This window comes from Stomoxys calcitrans, chromosome 2, assembly GCF_963082655.1.
Source record: "Stomoxys calcitrans chromosome 2, idStoCalc2.1, whole genome shotgun sequence".
In the NCBI taxonomy this organism is placed as follows: Eukaryota; Metazoa; Arthropoda; class Insecta; order Diptera; family Muscidae; genus Stomoxys; species Stomoxys calcitrans.
In genome coordinates this window covers 158,807,839-158,822,151 of record NC_081553.1, presented here as the reverse complement: position 1 = coordinate 158,822,151, position 14,313 = coordinate 158,807,839, and the positions used below count along the sequence as shown (strand labels likewise).

Genomic DNA, 14,313 nt, shown 5'->3' with positions numbered 1-14,313 from the left:
TACTTCGTGTGCTTGTATATGCCAAACTTATATATATCAATATTTGTTAAGCATTATGTGAAGTTTCGACACGTGCGCCGTACGGAGGATGTGCCAGCAAAGAGTATAAACATCAGCTGTTCTCTCTTTTGAGCACGTGGTTGAGTTCTGCGAACATCTTAAATTTCTAACCGATGCTTTTTTATTGTGTTTTGATATATACATACATCCATGTTCCCACCACTATTTTCAAAATATTTCATTCATAACACCGATGCATAATGACAATAACAAGCAGCGCATGCTGGAACGAACTGGAAGTGTTTATGTGGTGTACTGAAATGTCAAAGCCCATCATTCGCGTTGCATAGACTACAGAATCCAGTTTTCTCTGATATTCTCTTATGATTGGTGGTAAACGGAAAGAAGTTGTATTCACATAAATAAAAACTCTAATTGAAAATATTCAGGTGTTACATAAAATCTGAAAAAAGGAATTAAAAAACATTCAATAAGATTAAATCGAAGAAAAAGTCTACCAGGTGATTTAATGCATAATAGTGAAGAATTTCAATCTTGTGTGTGTGGTGAAAAAGTTGCGAAAATAAACAATGAAAAGCTCTCTGCTTAATAACAATGTAATTTGACTATAAAGAAAAGGAATTTTACTAGACATTATTTGTTTTGTTACAACTGGACAAGTTTCACTAAAAATTGTTTCACAAAAGTACATATTGTATTATACACGTGAGTGTACACGTAAATGCCTAAAATTTTAAGTCGAACTACGTACAATGTTCTGTGGATGTATATTGCTAGGTACATTAGATTGTATCGAATTTGGCCCTGTTTAATACAATCAATCAACTAAGATTGAAACAAATGTTATTCGTTACAAAATCTGAAAATAAATATACTATTCAGAAAATATTTGATAAGTGGTTAAAAATTTGGTAAATTGTTGTTGTTGTTAATTGTTGGCCAAAAATAGAAAATTTGGAGTAGATGGATGAAACTGGGAACAGATATTTCTTGTTAATAAAAAAGACTTAGGACCAAAAATAGGTCATGTCAGTACACGTTTTGGAAAAGATTCCATTGAGGCCGATCTCTCAACTTAATTTCCCGCTCATTTTATAGGAGATTTTTCTCAAATTCGCTTCGTCTTTCAAACAATGAGTTGTTTGAGGCCTTTCCCCAGACATTTCGAAAATGGGTTCAATTTGACCATGTCTGGATATAGCTGTCATATATGCTGATCCCCTAATGCAAGTTTCTCTATTCGAAAAAGGAGTATTTTTTACCTTTGTTCGCTGAAATTTAGAACAGTCTGTCTGTAAGGCCTCTACCCAATGCAAATTTGCCCATGAACATTTCATTAAGGAATAGGGGCAAACTTCCAAAGTTTAGAGACCTCAATGATAAGGCGTCTCCTTTTTATAGCCGAGTCTGAAAGGCGGGCCACAATGAGATACCTCTTGACCGAAAACTTTTGGATGGCATGGTACCTAAAAAATGTCGCCCCCACTAGGAGGGGATAAACACAGCTTTACAATTTTTCCGATGTTTTCGACAGGATTCGAAGCCATGCGTTCAGCGTCATAGAGGGACATGTTAACCTCTGCTCTACGTTGGCTCCAAGGATTTTCCACCCATGCACCAAATATTGACGATTGTAGATATAGCGCCCTTAAAGGCCAACCTCTACCCACAGAAGGCTAATTTTCACACGATTTTGATGAAATTTGGTATCGTGAATCATATGGTGCTTTCGAATGTAGCCGATTTCCAAGATATATGGGCTCACGATTTCATATAACACTAGCCGAACCGGGTCCGTTCCGCTGCGCCTTCTTTAACTCTCTAATATCTTATTAGGGTGAGGACACTTCGCCCAGACTACGTGTCATTGTAGCCTATGACGCTGAACGCGTTCGAAACCTGGCGAGAACATCGTACAAAGCGGTGTTTATCCCCTCTTTATGTTAGCGACATTTGCGTGGTACAATGTTATGCATGGTCATTTAAAAAATTTTCCCCAAAGAGGTGTCGCACTGCGGGACGCCGTTCGGACTCGGCTATAAGAAAATGTCCCTTACCATTGAGCTTAAACTTGAATCGGAGAGAACTCATTGATGTGTGAGAATTTGTCCCTTCTCGGTTCCTGGTGGTAATGTTCTTCCTTAGGGTAATGTTCTCATTAGGAGAGGGATGGCACCTTAGACATTTCGACTCAAATATGGATATCAAATTGCATATCCAAATCCCTTTAATATTGCCCCATATTGCCATGGCCGGTAAATATGAACCCTTTGAAGGCTGTTTTGGGGCTGAGCGGCCACCGGCACTTTGCATTGAAAATATATATCAAATTCGGTTTTATTCCCAACGGAAATGAAGTTAATTTTGGGGGGTGCTTTAGGGCGTACCCCAAAACATTTGGCTCCAAAATTGGATATCTAATTCGTTTTCTTTTCTCAAATACCTTTCATTGACGTATCTATAGGAGGAAAAGCGCCACCTAGACTTGAACGCAAATTTTAATGTTATATTCGTAATCTACTCTCCAATACCTTTCATTTGAGTCCCATATAGCCATGGTCAGCTAATATGCCCATTTGGGGGTGGGCGACCTCCCATAGTTGAACCTAATGTTTTATTACATATTTGTAATCAAATACCTTTTATTTGAGTCCCATATTGACATGAACTTCGAATATATCTGTTTAGAGGAGTTCTGGGATGGGGGGCTCGCTGGGTACTTGGACCCAAATTGTAATACCATATTCGTTTTCTGGTCTCCAATACCTTTCATTTGATACCCTTATTGTTCCCATCGGACCACTTTAAGATATGGGTGGCATTTTTGGGGTAAGGGAGAGGGTCCGCCTCCACCCGATATCTAAAAATTTTATAGCCTTTGTTTCCTTCCAAAAACACGTAAACAATCTAGGAAAATTTTAAGAAATTCGGTTCAACCAAGTATCATATAGTCATAATGGGTCTCATGGTGTGTTTAAGGGGTGGCGTTACCCCCTATACTTCGATCTGATTATGTATGTCATATTCGAAATCAACCCCCGAATACCTTTCATTTGATCCCCATATTGAAATGAACGTCTAATATGTCTGTTTGGGGGAGTTTTGGGTTTGGGGCGGCTCGATGGGCTCTTAGACTCAAATTTTAATGACATATTGGTATTCTACTCTCCAAAACCTTTCATTTGATACCTATATTGTTCCGATCGGCCCACTTTTGATTTTGGACTTTGTTTTTGGGGAGGGTCCATCCCCTTTCCAATACCGAAAAATAATATAGGCTATGTTTCCTTTCAGACCAACCTACACAATATGCGAAAATTTCGAGAAATTGGTTCTGCCGTTTTCAGTCTATACAGAACAAACAAACCGAGTTTCATATATCCGTGATTGGCAAATGTTCCCATTTTGAGCGTTTTTGTGAAGGTGGGGTGACCCCCTATACTTCAACATGAATTTGTATGCCAGATTCTACTCCCGCATACTTTTCATTTGATAACCATATTGTCCTTATCGGCCCACTTTTGATTTTGGGTGGTGTTTTTGGAGTAACGCCCCTTCCGTTATCAATAAATTATAAAGCCGATTCCTACTTCCTGGCCATATTCGTAATCTACTCTCGAATACCTTTCGTTTGAGACCCATATTGTCATGATCGTCAAATAAACCTATTTTAAGGGGGTTTGGGGCTTGGACGGCCCCCACGTACTTGGACCCAACTTTTATTATGAAATTCGTACTCTACTCTTGAATACCTTTCATTTGAATCCCATATTGTCCCGATCGGTTGACTTTTATTTTTGGGTAGTACTTTTGGGGTAAGGGGAGGGTCCGTCCCCCTCCCGATATCAAAAAATTAAATAGCCTATCTTTTCTTCCAGACCAACCTACACAATCTGTGAAAATTTCAAGGTAATAGGTTCAGCCGTTTTTGAGTCTATGCGGAACAAACAAACAAACACAAATTGAATTTTATATGTAAGACTAGCTGCCTCGGTGTGCTTCGCTACATCGTAATGTGGCTATTTAATATTGAAGGTTTCTTTAAATGTTGTGAAGTTGATGCCCAGAGCCTTGGGTCTTTCTCGGAGCTGCATTACTCTATTTGTTTATCGTATGTGTGATTATAAGATAAAAATACATAAGCTTTAAAGTCTCACAGGACCTTACAGGATCAACGTTATTTTAATTTTGGGAGCATGATTGGTACTCTACTATCAAAGTCCATTAAGGTAATTTCGAAATTGCTACACTTGTACGGAACAAAATTTAGCTTTTTTGAACTTTTAACATTTTCAATCGAATATGTTCATATGCGGAATTTGTAACTTCCAATATTCAAACAAATTTGCTTTTATGAAGGCAATCAGCCGTTTTTCGAGTGAAGTTATGCACAGTTGACCTTAATGTTGACCCCCACGAATAGGCCTAATATTCAGTGTATGCCTCTATTTTGGTGTAGTAACAACTGCTTTAAATTGATGCATTCTACTCAGACTTGCCACGGTGCAGGAAATGCAAAATTTTTGTACTCTCTGTAGGCAACACATTGCAATCGAAATCTACACCCTGCGGTTGGGTTACATTTTTTTGGGCAAACGAACACAAAATTTCGATTTCAGTGGGACATGTCGAAAAAATTCTACACTACACTACACTACAAATCAACATTACTTTGAGTTCCGTATTGTTCATTAAAGGAATTTTGTGGCGGCCGCAGATACTTTACTCAAATTGGAATATCAGATTCGTATATTAGTTGCAAAGTCCTTTTATTGAGTTCCTAAATTGTGCTGGTCGTTCCTCATTAGCGTTTGCGACGATATTTGGAGGATATCTAATATTCGAAATCTTATTTTAAATACATTTCATGTAACTCCCATAATGTCCCGGTTGACTGTGTCGGGTGGTTCCCCAAACACTTGATGTCTAAAATTAATACCTGATTCACATTCCACTGTCAACGACCTTTTATATGACCACATGTTCGAATAGCAGCTCCCACGCTTACTTCCGAAATCGGAATCCAAATGTTTGCTCTACACTAGAAAATAACTTCCAATGGAGTCCAATATTACACCAATCATACTACTTTTGTTTTTGAGAGGCTTATAGTGGAGGGGGATTATTTGGAGAAGGAGGGAGAATTTTTGGGCCCTGTTATTCGCTGCCAAATTTTGATTTCAAATTCACATTTTTTTTCCAAATACCATTAATTTCAGTTCCATTTCGTTCCTCTCGGCCTATTTTTTCGTTTGGGGACAGAAGTGGCCCTCTCGAGACGTATTCTATTCCCAAATACCTTTAATTTAAGTCCCATATAGTTCCAAACGGCATCCAGTTCCGTTTTGAAGTGGTTTATGGGGTTGCAGCTCTGTGACGTGGTGGCAAATTTTAATTTCAAATTCGTATTCTACTCCCAATTACCTTTCAATGGAGTACCATATTGCCCTAATTGACCCCTTATTTTGATACATGTTTCGAATTTTTACTCAACCGATAAAGAATGTTTTTGGTGTGGTCGGCCACCCCAATACTTGATATCTAATATTAATATCAGATTCGTAATGTACTATCAAACACCTTTCATTTGATTACCGTATTGTCCTGTTTTGAGTTTTTTTTTGAAGTGGCTGGCCAACCACATACTTCGTTATAAGTGGAACGGTCCTCAGACATTTTAGACCAATTTTTTTTTATCTGAGCTGTATTCTACTTCCAAATACCATTTAAATACGCTCATTTAAACCAAATCGTATTACATGTTAATTTTGTGCATGGGGCGTTATCCCAATGTTTTAGAGCAGGTGCAAACAAAATATCGCTTCAATCTGAGCGCCCATTGCCAATATAAAGAGTTTTTGAAAATTAGGTTAAGGGGGAGGGCCCGTCTCTTTGGATATCGAAAAGTAAAGAACACTGTATACACCTTGGATTTTGGCTTGCATTATTTGACAATTTAATGAAAATCGATTCAACCGTGTTTGAGTCTTAATGTAAAACTATCAACCAAAGCAACTCTTTGACATAATGATATAGAAGCAAATCCAAAATTTTTGGGTCTATAAAAACAATAAGGCGAAAAAAATGGCATTGTCCACTCCGCAAATAAACAAATATACTGCACTGGGTGACTAAGCAGGACCGTTCACAACTTAATTTTTTTATTTTCCACTTCAATCTTTACACACAATAAGTGCGCTTCCATAGTTGTTCTAAGCCGTTGTGAACATCATAAAATAAATTAAACCTCTGACCTCCGTATGAACAAACCAAGCACATCACCCACGACTACAAAACCCAACCAACCAGTGATCTCTATCTTTCACACATCCAACTTTATCTGTCATGCTCTCACCAAGTGCTCTCATGTTATGCCACTCAATTTGTGGAGCGTAATAATGACCCAGTGGAAAAAGGTAATCAATGAATGGTATATGAGAAGGTAATCGATAGCCTCTATAGCTTATTGATTCCAGAATAAGTTATTCTTAACACGGGAGATGTCCTAGGAAAAGAATAGATTCTTTTTCTATGTTCGAAGGAAGCATTGTATAATTCGTTAAATAGAATACATAATTTAACAAGTATTTGATATGAAATTTATAATTAATGTATTTTAATACATTATTATTTGTACAATTTTATAGAAAATCAAATTATTGATAATTTATTCTGTTAAATGGAAAAATAGCAAAAATCATCTTTTATTATTAAATTCAATATTAGGGATTTTAAACACCATTTTGACTTTGGAAATGTTTAGGAGGCAAGAAATTATTCGGAAGATCGGTCTCTATTATTCTAAAATATGGACAGAGAATACTGAAAAAGAACTGTTATGCTATTGGAGCTATATCAAGTTATAGTCCGATTCGGACCATAAATGAATGCTGAACATTGTAGAAGTCATTGTGTAATATTTCAGTTCGTTCGGATAAGAATTGCGCCTTGTTGGGGCTCAAGAAGCAAAATCGGGAGATAAGTTTATATGGGAGCTGTACCAAGCTATTGATGGATTCAGACCATATTAGACCCGTATGTTGAAGGTCATGAGAGAAGCCGTTGTACAAAATTTCTGCCAAATCAGATGAGAAATTGTGTCCTCTAGAGGCTCAAGAAGTCAAGATCCCAAATCGGTTTATATGACAGCTATATCAGGTTATGTACCTATTTGTGCCATACCTAGCACAGTTATTAGAAGTCACAACAAAACACCTCATGCAAAATTTCTGCTAAATCGGATAAGAATTGCGCGCTCTATTGGCTCAAGAAGTCAAGATTCAAGATCGGTTTATATGACAGCTATACCAGATTATGAACCGATTTGAATCATACTTAACACAGTTGTTGGAAGTGATACCAAAACACTATGTGCAAAATCTCAAATCGGAACAGAATTGCGCCCTCTAGAGGCTCAAGAAGTCAAGACCCATGATCGGTTTATATGGCAGCTGTATTAAAACATGAACCGATTTGAACGATACTTAAAGCAGTTATTGAAAGTGATACCAAACCACCACATGCAAAATTTCAGTCAAATCGGAAGAGAATTGCGTCATCTAGAGGCTCAATAAGCCAAGACCCCAGATCGGTTTGTATGGCAGCTATATCAAAACATGGACCGATTTGGCCCATTAACAATCCCAACCACCCTACACTAATGATAAGTATTTGTGCAAAATTTCAAGTGGCTAGCTTACTCCTTCGAAAGTTAGCGTGCTTTCGACAGACAGACGGACGGACATGGCTAGATCGACTTAAAATGACATGACGATCAAGAATATATTTACTTTATGGGGTCTCAGACGCATATTTCGAGGTGTTACAAACAGAATGACGAAATTAGTATGCCCCTATCCTATGGTGGAGGGTATACAAATTGTTTTACTAAGAAACGTCTTTTATTCTATACAACGCAAAGCAAATATTTTCATGTATATTTTTTGAGGCGACAAGACGGCAACAGAGAAGATAACGTTACACAAAAATGAAAAAAGAATCGTCACTCACAAAACCATAACATTCCAACTTCATTTAATAAGGTGTAACACTCGGTAATCAATGTGCAGTTTTTGGCAAATGAAATTACCCCCTTTATTTTTGAGGTATCTTATAAAATGTCAATCCTATAACGAATTATATTATGTATTCCATATGTAATACATTTGTTATTTTCGCACTGAGAATTTCTATTAGTAAGCTCATAGTCTTGCACCTAATGATTTTCTCTTGTATTTAACGTACCTACTGTTGTTGTTGTAGCCACATTTTCATATGGAGGTGGCGATCCTCGTCATGCTCCTGTAGGTGAGCAAGTTCGTTCGGGTCCAAAGCACCGATCACCGCTGGAACAGGTTGGCCTTTAGTTATTTAGAGGCGCCAATAACACGCCTTGTCATATCGAGCATCATAGGCACTGAGTATTTGTGCAAGAGCCGGTGCCGTCCGACCTCTCACGGAGACTATACGCTCGATACCGCTGATTGTCCGCTACCGCCGTTGCAGCTACTCCGTATGAAGCATTTCACTAACCGCAGCCTGTGGACGCTTCCCGTGACAGCAATGAACATCACACAAATCGGATCTCAATGCTCCAGCCTGTGTAGTGCTCGCAGCTATCCCGTGCCGGGACCTACTGTTGTTGTAATATGGCTTTGCATTAGCATAAACAAATGAGTGTTAAGTGAAGGACTAAAACAATGCTGTATTAACTAATTTACTAGTTTGAATATGTTTTAGTTCGAATTTTTAAAAATCCAGCTTTATCTCGCACCTTCGTACCAAGAGGGACTTTTCAGCTAATTCTTCTGGACGAATATCAGTCAGTCACACTATTATTTTATATATATAGATAAAAACCCATATTCCGATTAGACACAATATATATTATAGTTTAACTCAATCTGCTCACAATAAATATGGGCTATGACTGATCGATCGACATTCCTTCTTTAGCCCAAAGTCTTTTAGTAGGTTTTTTAGGCGACAAGTTATTTTGTGCCCATAACTAATGGTCTAATCGGTTTAATGACCGCCGATGTCATAAACCATTCTATGTATACCGAAGGAAAAAAGTGTGGCAACCTGATACTGATCGGACGTTCTTTTTGTGTATGCTGAAAATCTTTATGAAATTTTTGGATTTTATTGAAATTATACAACTGCCAGGGATCATAATTGCAGACACTGCTTTTAAGATGCCTGAATTTAAGTCTCCAGGCATGGATTATTATGAAGCGGAAGAAGAAGTAGTAGCGACGACTTCAAGTGCTCAACAGGCTGATGCTGAAGAATGCAACAGAAACGTAAACAACAATGCGACAATTGTTAAAAATGATCACAAAAGGCGGAGGATAGAAAATTCACTTTCACCTTCAAACATCAATCTGCTCGATTGGCTAACCATACATCTCAGGAGTAGAACTGATTTGGCTTATAAAATGTCTTAGCTGATGTCGATATACAAAATACATCAAAGGTGGTAGCTTCACAAAGCATCAACTACAATAATGTAGAAATCAATTCGGAACCAACGACAAAATGGTGCCCTCCAATTTTTGTCTTTAATGTAAACATAAAGGCCGTTGTTGATTATCTAAAGGTAACCATACCAGTTTTTTCTTTTAAAGTAAAAAAACGTCAATAAACAAAAAAGCAAATTGAACTTTTCTGACCCAATAGTTCATGAATCTATGATGGCTCTTTTGGATGCAAAGGCCATTAAGCAAGTGTCCTTAACTATACGTGGTCTATATCCAGATTCCGATATTGATGGAATAATGCAGGACTTGGACAGGTTCGCTCCCGATCCCGATGGTACCATTCAGTGCCATAAATGCCAACGTTGGGTCACGTCTCCAAAAACTGTAGCTCTCCATTTAACAGTGTCAAATGTGAAAAAAGGCTCTCCCCAGGGGAATGCCAGCGAACCCGGTCTGATGCTTCGGAATCATTCTGTGCAAATTGTAAAACCAATGGCCACCTTGCCAACTGGAGCGACAAGGCAAAACAAAATAGCCAAGGCCACTGGAAGGAAGACTTCGGCAATCAACGTGAACAAAGTAGTAAGTTATGCTAATCAAACCCCAGGGAAACCATTTGCCAATTTATTCCAAGCAGCAATATCACAGCAAAGTTCTTGTCAATCAAAACCCGCTTGCATTGAAAACTTTTTAAAACTGGCTGAATAATTCCTAGAACCAGAAGAATTAACCCTGGAATAGCAAATTAACATATTTTTAAATGATTTTCATAGCATGCAGAAAACTGAAGCCAGGGCGATCTTTTAAAGACTTTTCAATAAAGTAAGAGCTCAATACGGACCATAGAATTTTAAATTTATTATAATTCAATCAATTCAATTCTATTATTGATAGAATTAGACAAATAGAATGTCACCTGAGAAGAAACAAACGTATTCACATAAATGGTTATAACTTTGTTTATGATAACCCACCCGTTGGCTGTGGCTGTTTTAATCAAAAACTCCATATCATATATGGCGTTGGAATCAATACCTTTCTCACCCAAATAGAGATTTTGCGCAACAACTCCTACAAATACTTGATCGGATCCGTGTACATTACATGCATTTATGCACCGCAAAATTTGATAACGGATTTGGATAGACTGCTGCAAATTTGTAAGAATTATGATGAATTTATACTAGGTGGAGATTTAAACTAAAGGAATACATGGTGAGGTAACTATTTGGATAATTCAGATGGGAAATTTCCCTATAATTCGCTGGCAGATAATTCACAGGATGTGGTTAGAATTTTTTGACAATTCACCTTCCTACCCAAACGGGCCGTCTTTTTTAGACCATTTCTTTATAAGTTGTCGACTTATCGACAGAGGAAACAATAACTTAACAATTTCTTCACTTCCGACACTTTCTGGTAATTTTTCGTTAAAGCTAAGGTTGAAAATTGGTTGCACCAACATCCTGAATAATTCTCCAAGAATTTTCACCAGTTATTTAGATACCAATTGAGATGACTTCCGACATAACCCTGATGTTGTGAATCAAAGATTAATGCCTCTGTTATGCAGAAACCTAGATAATCAAGAAATTGACGATGTTATTAAAAGTTTTAATGAAGAACTTACCGCTGTTCACGACAGACATTCGCGGAAAACTGCTATAAAAAACGGTTAACCTACGGAATAGGCAAAGAATCTTCTAAAAATAAAACACCATTAGCAGAGAAAACTTAAAAGAATATTTCACCGCAACGGAAACCAGCTTAGCAGTGAGTATAATATTCTTGCTAAACAAATACAACTTTTGAAAATAATTATAAAGGAAACAATTTGCATAGAGGAAGCTCAAAAATTTAATGAAAGATTAACATATATTAAACCTGAACCATTCGCCTGCAAAGAGATATATAAAATTTCCGGGAATAAAAAATCTCCTTTCTGTCAATGAATTTGTTATAATGATAATATCATCACAAACAGATCCGAAAAAGCTGAACAGTTTCAGGGCTATTATTCCTCGGTATTCCAGCGCAAAATACCAGAGCAGCCAGTTGAAGATCTGTTTTCTAACTTATAATCCTTCATGAACGTGATTCCAGGGCATATTTATACATTTGGAGAAAATTTTAACTATCTTGAAAATAATGACAGCTACCATTTTACTGCTACAGAAAATTTAAAATGTATTAAACAAAATATAAATAAAAACAAGTAAAAGCGTGCTAAGTTCGGCCGGGCCGAATCTTATATACCCTCCACCATGGATCGCATTTGTCGAGCACTTACCACAGTATCTCTTTTCAGGCAAACAAAGGATAAACGAAAAGAATTGCTATGTTACTGGAACAATATTAATTCATTTCGGACCATAATTGAATTGAATATTGGTGACCATAGTTGTGTAAAATTTCAGCCAAAGCTGGTAAGAATTGCCCACTTTAGGGCTGAAGAAGTAAAATAGGGAGATTGGTTTATAGGGGAGCTGTATTAGTCTATAAACCGATTCATACCATATTCGACACGTATGTTAAAGGTCATGAGAGAAGCCATTGTACAAAATTTCAGGCTCAAGAAGTCAAGACCGCAGATCGGTTTATATGGCAGCTATACCCGGATATGGAACGATTTGAACCATACTTCGCACATCAGCTGAAAGTCATAACAATGCACCTCGTGCAAAATTTCAGCCAAATCGGATAGGAATTGCGCCCTTTAGACGCTCAAGAAGTCAAGACCTCAGATAGGTATATATGACAGCTATATCAGGTTATGAACCGATTTGAACCATCCTCAGCAAAGTTTTTGGAAGTCATAAAAAAACACCTCATGCAAAATTTCAGCCAAATAGGATAGGAATTGTGCCCTCTAGCGGCTCAAGAATTCAAGATCCCAGATCGGTTTAGATGGCATATCAAAACGTGGACCGATATAATCCATTTACAATCCCAACCGACCTACACTAATAAGAAGTATTTGTGCAAATTTTCAATTTAGCGTGCTTTCGTCAGACAGACGGACGGACGGACATGGCTAGTTGGATTTAAAATGTCATGACGATCAAGTCTTAGACGAATATTTCGAGGAGTTACAAACAGAATGACGAAATTAGTATACCCCCATCCCATGGTGAAAGGCATAAAAAATCTTGCGAAATTGACCGGATATCTAATTTTCTTTTGCCAACATCAGCATTTGAATTTCTTTCATGCGTGTTCAAAAACTGCTTAAATAACGGATATTTTCTAAACGACTGGAAGATAGGAAAAAAAAATTGCGGTGAATTATTGAAAGATTTTCGTCCCATATCACTTCCTTCTAATGTGGGTAAAATTTTTGTGCATGTACTGAAAAACAAAATTGGGAACGATTTTATAATTGAACCCATATCAAACGTCCAATTTGGATTCAAACAAGGGCATTATACGCAACATGCTTTGCTAAAAGTTCATTGCGACATTACCCAAAATCTACGAAATATAATTTGCACTACTGTCATTTCCCTCGACATCGAAAAGGCATTTGATTCCGTCAGTCATATTGGAATTCTATACAAAGTGATTGATATTGGAACCCGTTTCTTGTGAAACTAATAAGTAGTTATTTGAACAATCGAAAATTTTCTGTACAAATCCATGAGTTAATGATGTAACCAGGGGAGAAATAAACAGTGGTCTGCCGCTCGGCAGTGTTTTGTTCCCGTTTCTGTTCAACATATTTCTGAATGATTTCCCACACACGACACCCAATTCGTAAGCTATCCTGTATGCAGACGATTGCTTAAATTATGCTCATGACAGCTCCCCAGGAAAGGCGCTACATTTGTCTTCATCGCATCTCAAATCAACAGCGAATACTATAACAAATGGGGTGTCAAAATAAATGTAGATAAATCTGAAGCGATTTGCATTAGAAATGCATCAGGTAAATGTCCACGAACAGTAGTTCCTGAAAGCAAACGGCTTACAACCTTTCTCGAAGGCATTGAAATTCCAAATTTAACGCTGATGCAAGAAACTCCTCAAAAATAGATAAAAAGTAGCTGCATCATTTTCTTTCTTATTTAATACTAGATAACTGTCGCAAGAAACCAAATTGCTTCTTTATAAAGACGCAAGATGCAGATCAGTTTTACGGATTTCCAATGTGGTTTACAATATCTCCATCAGTAGCCAAAGAAATGGAAATCTTTGAAAGAAAGATTTTAAAGGAATGCATCAATAAACATTATGAAAGAAGTAGCAAAAAATATTTCAATACTTACATTTACAAAAACACTGGAGCTCTATCTTTTTGTAGCTATGCACTATATCTACAAAAATCATTCATCATATTTTATCGCCACTCCTATGGGTGACCATGGCAGCCGGTTGTACGTACCGGATTGACCAGATGGAGTTTTTCATCAGCAAAGGCTGCCGCCTTAGTGTATAACACTTTGCTACAACAACAACAACCATCGTAAATGACCTATTACGAATGCTGACTGAGGAGGGATTTGAACCCGTCTGCTGCGCAGACTATGTTATAATACTTCTAAGGGGTAAGGATCCGAACGAATTATGCAAAAGGGCCGAAAGCGTCTTGCATATGGCATATGACTGGGCTAGTCCCAGAGGTCTCAATGTTAACCCAGAGAAGGTATATCTGTTCACGCAAAACGTTTCCTCAATAAGACGTTTTCGATATATTAAAAAGTCTAATACTTAGGTGTGATCTTGGACAGGAACCTGAATAGGAAGTGTCACATTCAGGAGCGTACTGAAAAGGCTCACAGAAGTTGGGCACTATATAGACGGGCCGTTGGCT

General features: G+C 37.5%; 2 protein-coding genes across 2 annotated transcripts in view; both read left to right on the top strand.

The window, feature by feature from the left end:
- The first annotated feature begins 289 nt into the window (after positions 1–289).
- LOC106084234 (acetylcholine receptor subunit alpha-like) overlaps positions 290–14,313 on the top strand; it is a 245,542-nt gene continuing 231,518 nt past the window's right edge. Inside the window, exon 1 of the mRNA XM_059361670.1 lies at positions 290–521. The gene's annotated coding sequence lies outside the window, so the exon portion shown is untranslated. The remainder of the gene's footprint in view (positions 522–14,313) is intronic.
- Positions 9,675–10,351, top strand: LOC131995204 (uncharacterized). Its single transcript, XM_059363466.1, has 2 exons — positions 9,675–10,085; positions 10,141–10,351. Exons 1-2 carry the CDS (start codon positions 9,714–9,716, stop codon positions 10,195–10,197), a joined length of 429 nt encoding a protein of 142 aa, XP_059219449.1. The 5' UTR covers positions 9,675–9,713; the 3' UTR covers positions 10,198–10,351.

What these genes read in the sequence shown, in the direction of transcription:
- LOC131995204 (XM_059363466.1), top strand. Translation starts at nt 9,714, where the DNA reads ATGATGGCTCTTTTGGATGCAAAGGCCATTAAGCAAGTGTCCTTAACT. An exon ending in CAATCAACGTGAACAAAGTA is followed by an intron (nt 10,086 to 10,140) that starts GTAAGTTATGCT and finishes TATTCCAAGCAG; the next exon opens with CAATATCACAGCAAAGTTCT.